General features: G+C 43.8%; 1 protein-coding gene across 1 annotated transcript in view; it reads right to left on the bottom strand.

The window, feature by feature from the left end:
* The window catches only part of LOC138266895 (IgGFc-binding protein-like), a 169,982-nt gene that overhangs the window by 91,329 nt on the left and 60,179 nt on the right, over positions 1-18,474 (bottom strand). The window contains exons 22-42 of the mRNA XM_069215627.1: positions 17,575-17,703; positions 17,318-17,456; positions 16,523-16,664; positions 14,908-15,104; positions 13,523-13,664; positions 13,186-13,427; positions 12,935-13,083; positions 12,707-12,835; positions 12,446-12,584; positions 11,067-11,205; positions 10,423-10,619; positions 8,254-8,395; positions 7,917-8,158; positions 7,437-7,585; positions 7,218-7,346; positions 6,034-6,172; positions 4,364-4,505; positions 3,439-3,635; positions 2,563-2,704; positions 2,221-2,462; positions 152-300 (exon numbers count right to left, since the gene is read on the bottom strand). Coding sequence (XP_069071728.1) covers positions 152-300; positions 2,221-2,462; positions 2,563-2,704; positions 3,439-3,635; positions 4,364-4,505; positions 6,034-6,172; positions 7,218-7,346; positions 7,437-7,585; positions 7,917-8,158; positions 8,254-8,395; positions 10,423-10,619; positions 11,067-11,205; positions 12,446-12,584; positions 12,707-12,835; positions 12,935-13,083; positions 13,186-13,427; positions 13,523-13,664; positions 14,908-15,104; positions 16,523-16,664; positions 17,318-17,456; positions 17,575-17,703 — 3,417 coding nt within the window. The remainder of the gene's footprint in view (positions 1-151; positions 301-2,220; positions 2,463-2,562; positions 2,705-3,438; positions 3,636-4,363; positions 4,506-6,033; positions 6,173-7,217; positions 7,347-7,436; positions 7,586-7,916; positions 8,159-8,253; positions 8,396-10,422; positions 10,620-11,066; positions 11,206-12,445; positions 12,585-12,706; positions 12,836-12,934; positions 13,084-13,185; positions 13,428-13,522; positions 13,665-14,907; positions 15,105-16,522; positions 16,665-17,317; positions 17,457-17,574; positions 17,704-18,474) is intronic.

Raw genomic sequence — 18,474 nt, 5'->3', positions numbered from 1 at the left:
GAAGACTGCTGATGCTGGGTACACCACAGAACTCAGGAAATCTCATGTTAGCACCGCAGGCAGGGTCTACTCCAGGAAATCTCATGGTAGTGGGCATACTGGAGAGGTGCTGGGAATCCACGACCTATAAAAATAGTCTTTGCACACTCACTCGCTGGTTACTTTCACATCTGCGTAGTGGTTGCCATCATAGCGCACGACGAGACCAAAATCAGTATTCACCACCATGTACTTCCCAGAAGATGACACAGACAGGCCAGGAGCAGGGTTGATGGGGATGTTTACAGTGACTCCGTCCACCTGAAAAACACATAAACCAATCAGGAATTATTTACACAAACTATACTCTTTCTGGAAATGGGCAGAAATAAAAAAAATAATTTCACTCTAGAAATGATCAAGCATTCAACTATCAGTAATATCAAGTGCAAAGCAATTGGGCAGCAATACATTGAACTGAGGTGTAGAACGTTTTGTTGACCGTCGCTCGGGTTCTCCATGGCTCACCTATCTGGAGGCTTGCAACCACTAAAATGGAATATTGGAAATGCCTCATCGGTATATGTGCAACTCTCCATACTCACACTGATAATCCCCTTTGTTATATTCAAATCTTGTCTTCTGTGGTCCCCTTCTCTACTCACACCATGGTTCCAGCTTGTTCTGCAGCTAGGGTAAGCCACATATATCCCATACATTTATACATACATGTAACATGCTCACATGTTGCTAACAATTTGCCAGAAAACTTTAAAGATTTAAGGTGAACCAGTCTTGCAATGAGTTCAAATCCTTACTCTTCAACCTTTTTGTAGCGCTACAATACAGTAAAAAAATGCTGGACTCAAATTATTATTTTGGAGGATCTGAGAAAAGGGAAAAATAACAATGCTCTGGAAAATTCAGATGTTCACCAATTTGCTAGACCACTAAGTCAACAACAACTCTCAAAAAAATCAAAACTTAAGAATGGCAGAAATGAAAAGTTACTACTTTCGTCACACTGGGTCTACAAAGTGCCTGCAAACCAGTTACCTTACTCTCACACAAAAGGTAAGCAGGTTTCATCAAAGAGCTGTAAAGCATCACTAAATACCCTGTAAAACGTGAGGCTTCCTTCCAAGAGTACGGCCACACTCAAGCATAGCGGAATTATGTGCCCCCCGGCCCCCTTTGAACAATACCCACAATTCACATCACCTCTGCACTGATATCTGCCTGTTGGCTCCTGACCAAACAATGTTATTCAAGACCCAATGTCAGATGAACACATGCCTGCCTAACCAGCTTCTTGCCATATCAACCAAGCATATACCGGGCACCCAAGCAGACGTGGTTTTAGTATGATCTGACAACCCTAGCCCCAGAACCCTGCTGCATTACTATTACATTCATCAGATTTACACTTACACCTCACTTTCATTAACAAAACACAACAAAGCATCCTCCTTGGCTGAGCTAGTTATTTCCAAAAACAACACACAGCAGTAGGCTCAGCCAAAAGACCCAAGAGTTTGCAGTCTGCCTGGACTCTTTACATTTCTCGATTCCAAATATCAACATTATCACCAAAAATGTCTTTCTATTCAGTGACTTGTCCAAGATGCTGGATTCCATGCCACAGAGGAAAATCCCTGATAACTAAAGATGGAAGGAAGTCATTGATATTCCTGGATGACGGCATATTTTCAACGACCACTCAACAGAAGGCCTTTATGTCAGACAGATGAACCATTGCTCTGGTCACTCGCTGCAAAGAGTGCCGCCGTCTGGACAAATTACTGTTGACAAGTAAAAACCTGACACCTTGTAAATACACTGCCCAGGGTCCGCAGTTAGGAATAATTGACAAATTGGTACCTGTGACCTTCCTTCCTGATCGTTCAAACACTAGGGCTCTCATACTTTAAAACATTCTCTGAATAGTCTTGGTTTTGTAAAAAAAAAAAAAAAGAGAGAAGAACGGATTTAACAGTGTGGGCAGGTGACTTTCAGATGACCAGTTTAGGCGACAGGAGAAGAGCAGGAATATCATTATCAGCCAATAATGGATGAATATTCCAGGTTAAACAGGAAGAGAAACAGTGGGGTAGACGACTTACATCAGTTATCGTTTGCCCTCTGCCACTCAAATGCCTACTACTTTCCAGAGTTCTACACCTTGGTTTGTGAGGTGCCACCTAGCAAAATAAACTTCCTTTATATTTCTCTGTATCCTACCTGGACAATCTTATTCTTCAACAGAGCCACTACCACCCTGTACACCTCCACGTAGACAGCCTTGATGTACGCTACAGTGAACGTGTTCTTTCTGTACTCATTGGACGCGTACACCGCGAAGGGGGTCCGGCTGGAGTTGCAAGGCTTGGCCAAGACGTAGGTGCAGTTGCCGTGGAAGTCGTACTTCCTCTTGTCAAAGGTAGAGTAATGGGGGTCCCCGGACACGACGCAAGTAGAAGAATCTGCAGATCAAGCAACAAGTCAATGTTATCACTCAAGAGCAGAAAACCGAAAAAAAAGACATAAAGGAAGATGAAAACTTTCTGATGAAGGACTCTCTACCTTTGGGGAAGCAGCCTTGCGTGCCAGTGTGGTTTGAACAGTACTCATCTGGGGCACAGCTGGTATCGCTGCATTTGAGGGTGTAATTTGAAAGGCACTGGCACTTCTCTTTACAGTCTCCTGAAAAGATGATCTCACCAGGCTAGGATTAAAAAACAAAACAGATAAGCATGAAAACTAAAGAAGCAACCAAACAAGTATCGACATGGAGGGGGAAAATAACATCTAAAAGGGTACATGCTGTGCAGGCACAGTCTACAATTGAAATCTAGCAGTATCATGAGACTATGAATGTTTTCAGAGAATGTCAGCCCCAAGTATTAACATATTTCAAATATGGATACCTGGGTTGGGAAGCTTGGCAGAGATTTAGATGGAATGCAGTGGTATTTTGTGGTGGCCAAAGTTTCCTTTGATTGCTATTTCACAACATAGATTGAAAGAGTTGGGTACTACAAACCAAATTGTTCTAGTTCTGATTCAGGAAACTTGAGGCCTGACTAGATCTCGGTGGACTAGTTACTCCGTCACAACGGTGACGGATATCCCGTTCGCCGAAATATAAATCCTGAATGATATATTGGGATTTATATCTTGGGAGACAGAATATCCGTCACTATTGTGACGGAGTAACTCGTCCATCCAGATGTAAATCAGGCCATTGGTATCCACTTGGCTCAATGTTCCCCATAAAAAAGGGCATGCTCTTTAGACTTCATTTGAGGGGCTCAGGTTTACAGGTTGTCTAACATCCAGTAATAAATGGACTCATAGGGGACCGCTTTAAGTGTGTGGTAGAGACGGTTAAGGCTTACAGGCTGGTACCGGACATGTTAGGGAAGCTCTTTCGAATACCATGAGAAGTGTTTACAGTACCTTGTACTGCTGGCCTTTGTAGGTGCATCGGCAGTCCTTTTCCTTAATACACTGCTCCCCGTTGTGCACAAATCCGGCATTGCAGTGGCATCCTTCCAAGCACGGGCGGTCACAGGATCCAGGGCGGGGATCCCAACAGGTGACGGGGCAGGCGGAACCACAAGGATCGTAGTGACTATTGGGAGGACATGCCAGTGCTGGGGAAGAGAAGAAAAATGTTCAATTTAGGATCAAAGTTGAACTTTGCCTGCTGAGCCATATTAAAGTTGTGCCACTGTTCCACCTACTATGTACTCTTGAGAAAAGATTTAAAACCACATTTTTTAAACAGGCCTCTGGTTAAGGCCTGCAACTGAGAGATGCAGGGACCGAGAAACACCCACCAGCTGCATAAGACGCATGCTGCATCGTGAATAATGAACCCCTACCAATACCCTCCCTAATAACTAACATCCCCATAATTTTGTTTTTCCCATGTGTGAGATGGAAGCCGCTCTGATGTTAGAAGAGCCGTACTAATCCTCACTTGACTATCAAGGAGGTACCTATCCCAGTATGCAACTATTCTGCCACCACTGGCTGCAAGATAACACGTAGAACACTATAAAAAAGACCCCCAAAATTAAAATGAATACATAATTTTATTGGCTATCTTAATTTAAACTAAATAAAAACAGCTCTGCGTCAAGACTGTCAAGACCGAGTGCAAGCATTACAGCAACTTGGTAGAGTAACTATTTAGTACTATCCAAATACTCCAGGGTTGAATGCCATTTATTGAAAATAATGAAAATTAAATGGTACAATAAATTAGCTTTCAGCGTCCACCAGACACCATCCAACAGTTGCAACTGCAATAAAGGAGCCTGACATTAGGAACTGAATTTCAAGAGGCACGACAGAGTAAGGTAGCAAGCTAGCTTACGACAAAAAGTCTCGTTCCTCCAGGGCCGCAGGGTGACGTTCTTCTCTTGGCACTCGTTGACGTAGGACTCCAGAGCCTCGCACAGTGGTCGCTGTCCTGGGCCCAGCTCGCACAGATCATACACACAGTCTTGGAAGAAGGTCTGTGGGATGCAAAGAAAAAGCTCTTATGTCAATGACCCATGCATTGCTGCGCCTAGTCATTATGTCCTGTTGCTCCTAAACTAAGAGGCCATGCGTGGACATTGCAGGTTTTAAAGCAACCTGTAGGATGCACTGAGGACCTACAGATCTTTGGTGTCTTCACAGCACACCTCTCAACTCTTCCTTAGGTCTTTAGCAGCCTTATAATCTTCGTCAGTCTCTGCTCTCGATATTAGAAATCTCAGTATGCGTTTTCTCCTCTTCCCATAGTAATAGGGAGTAGGTGTTATTATGGTGCCACTTCTGAAGCAAATGTGCTTATTTCAGACCTCTAAGAACATATCTGGTTTGTATGTATTGTATACATTTGGATATTAACCCTCCAAATGGAGTAGTGGTTCACTTTCACAATACTACTTCAATCTGACCTTCATTTGTCCTTCAATACACCTGGTAAACCAGTCAACACAGGAAGGTGCTTTCTACCCTTCCATCCTTCAGTTCAATATGTCCAGTGCGATCCTTAAACCTATCAAATGCTCCTATTCCTCCATCCAAAGTGTGAGTTGCACAAACTGATTTATCCATCTGTCCACCTGTCCTTCCACCTTCCCACACACTCTTCCATCAGTTTGTCTATCTGACCTTCCATCCATGGGTCTTGCCTCCATTCTTCCCTGCATTAACCCATGCAATCTACCCTTAATCTATCTACCCATGGTTTTACCTATCCATATATATATATATATATATATATATATACGGACTTCCATCTATCACTGCATTGACCCACGCAATCTTTAGTAAGCTGCTGGTCTGACTTTCTTTCCATCAGCCTGCGCTTCCACCCAGCCGTAATCCATCCACTCAGTCTTGTATCGGTATTTCTGTCCATCCTGCTACACATCCAAGTAGCTTTGCCTTTTTAATCAGTGTGCCTGCCTCTCAACCACCAGTGCACTACTGATTACTTTAAATTGTTTGTTCTTTTCATCTTCCATCATTCCAATACATCAAGATAATACCCCAGCATCAATCATTCGATCTGGCATTGGCAGAACTATCAAACATCTCCCTAACCACCCAACAAGTAATCAGTCTATCCTCCATTCGTCTGACCACTATGTGCACATGCCTCCATCCTTGGGTCAGTCTACTGCTCAACCCAACCAGAAATCTGTCTACCCAATCAATCTCTGGATTCTGACAGAGCCTTCATCTGCACGTTAATGGACCCAATGTATGCATGCATATATAATATATTGAGTAAGAACTAGCTGGGGAGCAAGTGAGTGCCAAGAGCATGTCCACTCGCCATGTTCTTTGCAGTACACACAGCTTCACTTGGATTCTAACTCTTCTGCCCAGTTCTATGACTTCCCTCCTTCTGCCCAGTTCTCTGTTTGCATATGCCAGGTCTTCAGAGATGCCCAGCTCTCTTTGTAGGACTCAGTGGTCCTGTCAACCTCACTGCTCACTCTGAATCCTGCTGACCAAAAACATCTCTAAGCCGAGATCAGCACTCACATTTGGGTTGATCTTGGTATGACAGGGTGCAAAGGGGCCATGGGGATTCAGCAGGATGCCACAGTAGGTGGGTCCCTCATAGGACTCTTGCTCTTCCTCTGTGCATTCTGGGACCACAGTGGAGTCTGTTCCATTGCATCTTGGGGAGAAGTGGAGAACAAAGTGCAGTGGGATTAACCATGTGACATGGAAATAAAGAACATAAAGTTGGTTAAAACTTAACATTTGTGAGACATGGCAGAATAAGGACCCTAGCTCCATAACCTTTGCATCAATGAGGACACATGATGGAAAGGTGGCCTACAGGATAGACTGTCCGCTGTCAAACAGGATAGCTGGTTTCTAGCTGTTGTTTCCACACTTGGCCAGAACGCTTCATCCTCTGCAAATCACTTAACCTAGTCTTGTCCCAGAGTACTCAACTAGCAAACATTTTAAATACTTAGAAATAGGCTAATACCCAGTATTACACTCTATACAAAAACTGTACAATTCCATCATCATACTAGGATGTATTATTGTACATGTGATATGATGTCGTTTGATTTCACAAGCTTTTGTTGTCTGTCAACTGTACTAATTAAATAAAGTTGCAAACAAAATATATATTTTTTCGTATAGATTCAGTATTCAGAGATCAGAGGCAGCATTGGCAGTAGCGTTGCACTCTGCATAGTCCCATTGTATTGCATGACAGTGATATCCACTACATATACACTACATTGGCCTAAACCCTACATTCCAAGTTAAGTCTAGATAATTGGAGATATACTTTGATGAAGTGCAGGCGTTGTGTTGGATGTAATATTATTGTGGGTCATTCTAGTGTCATACAACCCCTACACACTCCTCTCGCCCACACTGCACAGCCTTTGTGTTAAAGGCCGTTGACATGACTGAGCCCCAAGTGCAAAAAAATCCACAGTTCCCAACCAATAACAATGGCATCACTACCCCCCACAAAGAAGAAAGACAATAAGAACACAATGGTTAATAGGCAAATTGTTCAGAACATGGTTGAATCTACCATTTCATTTAGAACACTCAACAAGTACCCAATGACTCTTACCACTTCCCCCTCCCCCCCCCCGGCAGGTCTCAGACTGATGAAGAAGTACTTCGGTACACCGAGGCCAACCTGTTGAGACATCCCTCCCCCCATGGCAGGCTCCTAAAGGTCTTACTTGGGATCAACGTTCCAGCTGTTTCCAAAGTCGTTCACGCCAGTCACTAGCTCTCGATCAGGGGTCTTGAAGTCGTTACCGGAGGCACCATCGTAGTCACCACACAAACCACACAACTCACTCTGGTAGCTGTAGGAACAAGCGACAAACATATAACTATTTGGTGTTTCTGCTCCATGTCGGTATCATGTATTTGGTTAACAGTTCCCCTTTACTCACTCGCTTGGCACTTTTACATCTGCATAGTGGTTCCCATCGTACCGCACAACCAGGCCAAAACTGGTCTGCACAACAACGTATTTCCCAGAAAAGGAGATGGAGACACCGGCCACTGGGTTGTTAGGGAGGCTAACGTTCACCCCATTCACCTGAAATTAATCCAAACCAAGAAAGTTTCTTTCCATACATTAGTCAGATTCACTATTCACATCCAAGAGGACTTGTGTAACTCTTTGGGGAGTAAAATCTTTAAAACTCTGCACACACTTTCCAAAAAGCTGCACTCATTAAGTGTTCTGCATGCATTAATTGTAAGAGCCCTCTTCCAGCTGCTAAGCAAGCTGCGACCTTGAGGGCATGCTGACCTTCTCAACTGTCTTCAGTACTGTAGATTCATGAGATTTTTATAACACAAACATTCAGTATACACTGTAGGGATTATAAATCGCAAAGCTGACAAGACACGAGTCAGTGCTTTACCTGGACAAGCTTATCCTTCAGTAGAGACACCACCACTCCATACACATCCACATAGACGGCCTTGATGTACGTTACAGTGTGCGTGTTCCACCGGTACTCGTTGGAGGCGTAAACAGCAAACGGAGTCTGGCTGGAGTTACACGGCTGTGCCAGGACGTAGGTGCAGTTGCCATGGAAGTCATACTTCCTCTTGTCAAAGGTCGTGTAATGCGGGTCACCAGTGACAACACAAGTGGAGGACTCTGCAGAAGAAGAGGATTGTTGGTGTGGGTAAGCAGAAATAAACTAAAGACTGACATGAAAGCAACTGAGGTTCTTCAGAAAACCCATCACCTACCTTTGGGGAAGCAGCCTTGAACCCCGGTGTGGTTAGAGCAGTATTCGTCCGGAGCACAGGTGATGCTGGTGCACTTGGTGTTGTTATTGGCAAGACACTGGCACATCTCCTTACAGCCATCAGAAAAGATGACTTCACCAGGCTAGGGATGAGAAGAGACATAGAAAAACAGGATTACAGCTGGCAAACTGAACTTTGAGGGCAAGAACATCATTTTCTCAGGTGTGAGCCAAGAATCCTCACCGTGGAACATCCTTATGCATCTTGTGAATTATGGTCCCTCCCCACACTCAAAAAATGTCCTTAAAAGCATAATGGCAGTCACCACTGTGTAATTATCGTTCAGCCACATTTGCTATTGAAAGGTCATCTTTTGATCCTTAAACCACTGAATGGGTTTACACCAAACTTGGCATGGAAATAGAAATAGGCTGAGCAGGCTTGCATTTGTTGGTCTGGTGTAAATCCATTTGGTAATCTTAGCGATAAAAGCATTTAAATAAGTTACTGACCGGCCTTTAAAGGTTTAACACTTTTGTATAGCTTGCACATTTCAACGTGGAGGATTTTAGGATCCAATATGCAGAAATCCCACATCTAAAATTTAAAACAATAAAGAAATCTAATTGGGCCACAAACCCCTTTCTCCTGTCATCCCTTTCAGATCTGCATTTCTAAAGTTGAAATCATGATCCAATGCACGGTCCCTGCATCCTGAAAAACACATTTCAAAAGCCACCTAAGGGCAAAGGGAGAGCACACCTTGACAACCAAACCCTTTAAGTGGCTCCACAGTTTCAACAACTAAGAATAAAAATTAAAAGTTGCTGCAGTGTCTGCATGTCCTTTCTGGTATTTGCAAAGCCCTGACACCTACAATGGTGCCCTGGCTCCATGGAACTCATCTTGGTACGCTGCACAACTCACGCCATTATAACTTCCCAGGTAACAAGGTATTTCAAAACCAAATCTCATGCCCAAGTGCTGCAAACCAAGAGCAAGCTCTACAAATTCCTGTCTCACTTTTATGGGTTCGCAGTCATGGCTTCGGACCCACAGTTCCCGCTCAGAAGGAAGACGTCTTTGGCCACCTGTAGCAGGGTCTGGCCCTGCGGTTATCGCACACTGCACCTAGCCAAAGTTCATGTTCAGCAGGGGTTTGGTGCCCACAGCAGTTTGGGTGCAAGGCCTAGTAGAAGGGGTCGGGCACCTGCACTCAACCATTTGTGGGCAGCCAACTGCCCACTACACGCAACCTTTGATGTTCACACCTGGGAGTGGTTGCAAGGACTGGCCCTACGCCAGACACTACACCCATTTCTCCGCTGCATATGGTCGTAGGCTCCCTTTTTCCCTTTTTTTTACATTAAGTTGACAGCCTAGTGTCAACAGCACAATCACGGATGATGGCATCAGTGATGTCATCAATCATATTGTTTAAGATATATTCAATAATGTCATATGTTAGGAGTGCCTGGCGCGGGCTTGTATCATGGTTAGTACAACTAACCATTGCTTGGGAATTTCACTACATTTTAAGATTAATTTGAAGACCATAACTGCACATTAACTATGCTTTTATGTGAATTTTGTAGTTATTTGAACGTCTGTTAAGGTCTTAAAACAAAAGCTAATGAAAACTGCACTTTGTATTTTAGTTTTTCAGTGAATTTCTGGGCTTTCTTTGTTCACAGAATACATCCAGCTGTTCCTTGAACATAAACTCCTATTCATGACCAAGCCCTGTAGCATATGGCCTTTGGGCAAAGGCTGCGCACCGCGGGAACTGGCCATCCGTTGCAGGTTGGGCGGATGAGTGGGCAGAAAGCCAGGTCCTGTGACCACTGGTTCAGCTATCTCTGAAATGTAACCTTTCCAAGTGCAGAACAGAATACATTTACACACTATTTTTTTTAAACTAGTAAATAGATTTACACCAAACCAAGGAAAGGCATTTTCTGGAGTAAAGCTGTACTTGTATGCAAATTTTGGTGCAAAGCCATTCAACTGTTTTTCCTATATCACAGAGAAAAGTCTCCTTTGGGAGCTCAGGAGAAGCACTTTTGGAACTGCCTTTTTTCTGGCACGCGCTTGATGGATCTGCTTGAAATTGCCATGAAGAACATTTGAGATGTGAGAAGAGGGGGGATACAAACAAGTCATGGATACCTGGTAATAATGACCATTGAAGGTGCAGCCACAGTCCTTCTTGCTAACGCACTGTGTTCCACTCTGCACAAAGCCGGCATTACATTGGCAGCCCTCCACACATGGGCGGTCACAGGGCCCGGGCCGGAGATCCAGACAGGAGGCTGGACAGGCTGACGCGCAAGGCTCATAGTGGCTATTTGGAGGACATGTTAAGGCTGGAGAGGGAGAGAAGAAATAGGAAATGAAGAACCACATGAGTCTGCATCTGTGGTACACATTGTCCAGAGTGTCTTCCAATGTAGCTAGTAGGTGATGGTGGTACCAGAAAACCGTTACATTAAAGACTATTTATCCAAATCTTTATGTCGTTCAGCATTGACTTGACAAACTCTCCAATGTGTATAGGTAGATTCTCCAAATTTCTCCTCTCTCACCAGACTCTAGCTTTCTCCATTTCACTTCCTCCCCAGAATCCAGAAGCAACTTTCTTCCCAGTGCATAATACATATCATTCTACGAGAAATTACCGCTTTATCCCATAAGTGGCATGTGCCACTAGGCCCATATGCAAGAGATTATTGGTTATTTCCGTCATAAAGAGCTTTGGATCTCCTGTGAAACTGTTCAAGACCCTAGAAAGGCAGTAAATGGTTTGTTCTTACGGCAGTCAGTCATGTTTCTCCAGGGTCCCAGGGTGACGTTCCTCTCTTGGCATTCATTGGCATAAGACTCCAGCGCCTCACACAGTGTCCTCTCGGGGCCCAGTTCGCACAGGTCATACGCGCAATCTTTGAAGAAGGCCTGAAAGATTGAAAGGGTACTTTCATGCCTATGTGTACAAGTAAACAGCCCTATCTTCTAAACAAAGTGGTTGAATCATGAGGATGTGGAGCGATCCTTGAAGATTTATAGTAAGGCTCCTACTCCGCCAAACTCCAAAGGTGTCCCAACGTCTTTAACCAGCCAAGTTGATGACAAACCTACATTTTCACTCTACGTAGTACACACTCATTTACTCAATCAGTCCCTCATCAACCCATCCATCCACACACCTGCAGCCTTTCACTCAATCAGTCCTTCCTCAAGCCATTCATCCATTCGAGTTCAACCTTTTATCAACCAATCTACATACACACTATGCCAACTGACCATTCATCAGTCTCTCAATACTTTACTAACCTGTTCATACAGCTTGAGCCTGCTACAAAATTATCAATAAACACACACACATCCATCAAAACATCCATTAACCTGCTCAACATTTCATTAGTTGTAGCCTAATCCTGATAACACGTGTCTGCTCTCTTAAAGGCTTAATTAATATGAATCTCATGTAGCTTTCTAACCACTCACTCATCCATCAGAATTGCTATATCCTTGAGCCATCCAGTTAGCCTTCTGTATGCGCACACACCAGCTCCCCTGTACAGCCATTTATGTATCCACATACGACCATTTATGCATCAATCAATTCACCCTACAACGCACTCATACACCCACTAATCAATGTCCTAACGTCCTTACCACTAACATACATGGAATTATTTATTCACTTAAGACAGGTACGTCAGTGAAATTTTAGGTGGGCCAGTTCAGTACCAGAGTTTCAGGATGACTACAGACTATGTAAATAAGATCAATTTAAACTCACTTCAGGCTAATTTATCTTACATGGATACAATGCAATTCTAGCATGGATTTGACCCCCCTGAATGTACGCTGGACACCCTGACCCAAGACGACCAAGCCAAACTCACACACCCCATTTATCTTCCTCCTTTTACTGCACTGGTGCTCATCATTTGTCTCCGTCCAATGAGCACTGCATCAGTAGTTCTCGAGCCAACATTTTGCATCCAATCAGTATATAAATCTATCATCTATTGATAGTTCTTCTAATATATTGTCTCCTTTTACTTCCTGTAATATGAAACAACCTGCCACTCATCTCTCCCAGTTTCTACCCATATTTCCACTGCTTGATCCGCCATATTACTGGGCATCCTTTACTGTATAGACCAACTTGTGTACCGACACTCACATTTGGGTTAATCTTGTTGTGGCATGGGGCAAAGGGCCCATGAGGGTCTGTCAGGATCCCACAGTACTCGGGTCCCTCATAAGATTCTTGCTCTTCCTCTGTGCAATCTGGAACCACAGTAGAGCTGGATGAGTTACACCTGGAATGAAAAACAAAGTGAGACAAGAGACTCTAGGTGAGGGTGTAGTGTAACCAAAAGTTGGAGCAACCATGTACCAGTGAAAGAAGAACACCACTAACGATGAGAGAATAGGCACTTACCGGGGGTCAACATTCCAGCTGTTTCCGAAGTCATTGACTCCAACCACCGGCGTCCCCTCTGGGGTCTTGAAGTCATTGCCAGGGACTCTGTCGTAGTCCCCACATAAGCCACACAGCTCGCCTTCATAACTGCAAAGATAAATAGCCGATGGGTTCAGCTTTCTCTACCATTTCTCCATCAGTAATTCATGCCCTTTTGGTACTATGCCCTTGATATGTGATACTCACTTGCTTGTCACTTTCACATCTGCGTAGTGGTTGCCATCGTACCGCACGACCAGGCCGAAATCTGTTTTAACCACCATGTACTTGCCAGAGGAGGAGACTGACAGCCCGGGTGCTGGATTGATTGGGATCGTCACGGTAGCTCCATCCACCTGGTAGTAACACAGATAAAATCAGTTTCTCTCCGATGACTTCCTCTTTAGTAAACCCAGAAACAGAGGGACAAAATGAGAATTTGCTACACGGCATATTACCTGAACATCGTTGCCTTTCAGTAGCGACACCACAACTCCATACACAGCCACGTAGATAGCTTTGATGTACGACACCGTGTGTGTATTCCACCGGTACTCATTTGAGGCATACACAGCAAAGGTCGTCCGGCTGGAGTTACAAGGTTGAGTCAGGACGTAGGTGCAGTTACCATGGAAATCATACTTCCTCTTGTCGAAGGTGGTGTAATGTGGGTCGCCAGTGACGACACAAGTGGCCGAGTCTAGCAGGAGATAAATGAGCCATCAGTATCAAGTAGCAGAAGATATGGAAGGTTAATTTGAGAAAAGCAGGAGGATTTGTTGGTGCTGCACCTACCTTTGGGGAAGCAGCCCTGAACCCCGGTGTGGTTGGAGCAGTACTCGTCTGGGGCGCAGCTGTTATCAATGCACTGGGTGTTGTTGTTGGCGAGACACTGGCACACCTCCTTGCACGCATCAGAGAAGATGACCTCACCAGGCTGGCAATCAGAAAGGACACAGAGGAATCAAAACAGGAGCAACAAACAGGGCGGACACCAGAGAACAAAGTATATGGAACTGAAGTTCTACAACTTGATGTATAGCTCTAAATCTGAGCATACTCAGAAATGGGGTCAGTCCCCAGTAGCGAGAAATTTTACAGAGACTGAAGACTGACTCAGCAAATAATTCCACCTGGTTCATCTTACATACAAAGAAGGAAAATTGTGGGTTAATTATGCACATCTGATATTCTTGATTTTACCCTGTGGAGTTAAAATGCTCGTAATTCTGGGTTAGAGTTCAGATAATAAATAAGTTGTTCTTGTCAGCTAAAATTTACCCAGTAGAGCGCGTATTCCATGTCTACACCCCTCTCAACATACTCATGTTATTTTGCCTAAAGTGTGAAATTTTAATTCATTAAATATTGTTTTTCATTTATCTACTAATGGTTCACAACAACCCTCAATTGAAATAAATATAATACAAATATCTGGAAAAATAATTAAAAACAAAACCTGTGGTGATTTGAGGATAAATTTAGCAGTTGCTGCATGTTCCATCTTTTAGGTGGTGCATTACAAAGCAAAGATTCAATCATAAGCACCAAGGAGCTTTAAAACAAGTTTCAGAACTAAGTCAAGGAAAAATGCAGAGCAGGAGATTGATCTAATAATGTTTTAAGATTTAAAAGTTTTATTTAAAGACGTATGGGAGAAAAGAACATCTGTTCCTCTTCACGCAAGATACAATATATTTGTAGGTCAACCATCATCCATGTTAATTGGCTGTGGAAAAAAGCGTTACATACCTTTCAGTTACAACAACATTCCATTTTCTAACTTTGTTTACCTGGTGCTAATCCAGGTGAGGTAGAAGGCAAGAGGAAAGAGGGGTTTAGTAAGGTTAATTCTAGGTGCAAAGGGCATGCGTTGCGTGAAGATGCTGCAGTCCATGATGCACTCGAAGCACTGATCAGCCAACACTCTACTGTTAGCCAGAAATGCTATCTGCAATTATCTTGACTCTGGGCAAGAATGAAAACTCAACAAATAATCCCTTTTATAAGTAACATGTTTTGTTTGCATGTCATGTGGCTGCATGTCATTTGGGAGGTTGTCTCCCACTTCCGCTGCAGGGTGTGCATGTGAAGTGGTGAGGTGGGGCAGTATGACATGCACTGGTATCGATACAATGTGTATGTGGTCCGCTTCTTGTGTGGGGAGTCGAACGACTTACCTGGTAGTATTCTCCATTGTAGGTACATCCGCAATCCTTCTTGCTCACACACTGCGTCCCGCTCTGCACAAAGCCAGCGTCACATTGGCAGCCTTCCACACAAGGGCGGTCACAGGGCCCAGGCCGCGGGTCCAGGCACGTGGCGGGGCAAGCGGAGGCGCACGGCTCGTAGTGACTGTTGGGAGGACAGGGAATGGCTGTGGGAATAGAAGAGATTCCACTGGTTATGCAATGTTACTGCCATTTCTGCCACTACTTTTATGAGAGTACAGGCCTTCTCACTCGAATACTGCAGGCAAGGCAGGTTCAATAAGTGATACATCTGTTCCCACTGAACCAAGAAGCCACACAATAGATGTTGGTTGGTCTCATTTATGTTGTTAAATATACTGAAAAGCCTCGAGCCATCTTTGAATCAAATGCTCTCACTTATTATGTATTATCAATGTTCACAGATTTAAGTGCATTGCACAAACTGAGCTTGGTCAAGTGTTACTATTTTCCAAATCAATGGTACCCTTTTCATTGGTTGCCAGAAGTCTAATTTATAATCCATAGGAAACATACACATCTCTGCAATAGCCGCTCATGTCACACCGTGGATGCAGTGTTAGAGAAGCAACATCTTTCACACTGGAATGCAGTAAGAAAAGGATCTTTAGTTGGGCTGGTGGTTAGACGTGCTCTCGGCACAACATGATCTTGTATCTCCGGTATATGTACTGTTTGCGCCTTTGTTTTGGCCCCTCATCCTCTGCAAACTAGTAATTGGAGAGAAATTGGATCCTCTGCAACCTGAAAGACAATCTCCATTCTATGCCAGATTGTTGACTTCCTCAAAGATTGACTGATCTTGTCTTTGACACACTGGATATTGTGTTCTGCTGTTGGGTTCTAACACATCTCTGAGTTGGGTGCATTATTCCTTGATCAGTTTGTGTATGATGTTGGTGTTAGAACGGTTTCTCTGGAGGGATTTACTGGCTGCTTGTGCACATCTTAAGCTTATAACCCAACTTTTATCCGGCTGTCAGGAAAACAAAACTGCAGGAATGATGCTGTTAGTGAGCCTGTGTTACTTGGAGGATAGATGTTTGCACAGTTTTTCACCTCGTGTGGTCTGGTAGACGTTTGCGTGTGGCCAGTCTCAGTGGCAAGAACGTCTGAGCGTACTGTGAACGAGGGGGCACATCTGAGCTGCACTGGCTGCCTGAGAGGTGTCCTCTCTGATGTGCTCTGTTGCATGTTTCTATGTGGCTTATCAAGCAAGCGCTGTTGGAAGGCCTGTGGTAGTGGATATTAAGGCTGATCTAAGTGATAATGCGACACTGTTTGGGATCCGAGGGTTATGGTTCTCCTAAAAGCAATCTTGGCATCTTTTTATGCAAGTCCTGCACCTTCAATGGTTAATGAGCAGAGTCTGTGGCTGCTACTTTCTAGGTTTGGCTGAAATTTTACTTTTGCCTGTGAAATTCATGTGATTCATGGTCCTGTGTAGCCCACACTTCCATGGCCAGATAGATCAAAGTGTCTTAATAAGAAAGCATAAAGGGAAAGAAGCTCATTTTGGAATCATCTTTGAACCTCAACAAGCACAAGAAAGGAGGTGACTTACGGCAAAAAGTGTCATTCCGCCAGGGGCGCAGGGTGACGTTCCTCTCCTGGCACTCGTTCACGTAGGACTCCAGTGCCTCGCACAGCGGTCGCTGGCCTGGACCCAGCTCACACAGGTCATATACGCAGTCCTTGAAGAAATTCTACAAGAAGTGGAAAGATAGATATAACACAGCAGGGACATACTGCAGACCACCACAGAATCTGGCAGAGAAAACATTCATCACAGCAGCTATTTTATCACCTCTAGATTACTATAATCCTTAACAAATCCCAAAATCCCAAATTTTGCTCTCCAACATAGACTGCTGATACATCGAAGTTCATTGCAAAGATGACTCTTGTATAACATCTTCTTCCAGGAGGAATAACTCATTGTTTTATGCCGGTAAAAGCAACAATAAAGAGTTTAAACTGCCTGGCACATTATATCCAAATGTTTTAAGCCCTGCTCATGAGCTAGAGGTTAAATTCTGACCCCTCGGCTAACATAAATTTGTATAGGGATCTGTATTCTGAGTTTTATGTTCAAATTCTTAACAAACATGACAGACTCCAGCGGGTCAAACCTGATAAATATCAGCAAAAAAGGCTCAGGGAAAAGGCAAAACATAGGAAATGTGGTGCATTAAATACTGATTCTGCATGTTACGCCTATCTTTCTAGTAAGACCAGGTCTATCTCTGGGTCTGTTCCTCCATTCATTGATATAAAGCTCCTCTCCTGGCTAAGGTGTTAAAGTAACTATATGACCCTTATGGATCAGTGTGACGTAAATACAAATACCATAACTCACATTTGGGTTGATCTTGTCGTGGCAGGAAGCGAAGGGGCCTTGTGGGTCCACCAAGATCCCGCAGTAGGTGGGTCCTTTGTACAACTCTTGCTCGTCAACAGTGCATTCTGGGACCACTGTGGAGTTTGTTTTGTTGCATCTGCAGCAAAAAACAATGTAAACACAGGCAGGAGAAGGGAGCAGACAAGGGAACATGTTGTTAAAACTTGCTAATAACTAAGAAAATACACACTGCTTGAAATAAAAGTTCCACATACCTGGGATCGACGTTCCAGCTGTTTCCAAAGTCATTGACAGCTGCCACCAGCTGCCCCTCGGGGGTCTTGAAATCATTATTGGGGGCTCCATCGTAGTCGCCACACAGACCACATAGTTCTCCTTCGTAGCTGCAAATGAGATTTATTTTCTATTTATTTATAGAAATTTGTAGTGCACACATGCCATCTGGAGGGTTTCATGGCGCTAGTTGCCCCAACTGTCTGTTCATAATCAGTGCCCCGTGGCCTCACCTAGAGCTTGTCCACTGGGGGAAAATGGTTAGGTTCATGCCATCTGCCCCATCGCAATGTTTAGTGTAATATTGTGAAGTAATAGGAACGCAGCCAAAGTGTTACACACAAGCCCATGCGTAGGCACAGCTGCCAAGGTTTCAGATTGCTATGTGTGACATTTTCATAATTTCAGTGTAACTATGAGTGACATTTCAAAGACTAAGAGTGACATTTTCTTGCAAGCAAAATCAAGCGCTGAAGACGAAGAACCATATAGATATCAGAATATACAGAGAATCCTATACTTCCCGTTGTACACCAGCTCCACGCTGTGGCCTTTGATAAACACTACTCGGAGCATACCAAGCAAAGTGAAAAACTGGAACAAGAAGGTTTTTCCGCACTTCAGGACTTGCGTGACAATATCGGGCATTGCTGTAATCCAGTAAAATTACCAGAAATGCGTTTTTCTAACACGAGATGCGTGACACTTGGCAGGTATGCGTAGGGGTTTGAATGTTGTGAACGCTGTCAGGAATAACCAAATCATGACTAATCCCGATGGAGAAGCACGACCATCTGGAATGAACAGGTTGGTAAATATCTTTCATACACTAACGAAGTTTTGGGGGGTTGTAGCATTCAGTGCTTTTTGGGGAAAACAAG

The sequence above is a fragment of the Pleurodeles waltl genome, chromosome 12 (genome assembly GCF_031143425.1).
Source record: "Pleurodeles waltl isolate 20211129_DDA chromosome 12, aPleWal1.hap1.20221129, whole genome shotgun sequence".
Lineage (NCBI taxonomy): Eukaryota > Metazoa > Chordata > Amphibia > Caudata > Salamandridae > Pleurodeles > Pleurodeles waltl.
The sequence above is the reverse complement of the archived record's forward strand: the minus strand, read 5'-3'. Positions and strand labels throughout refer to the sequence as shown.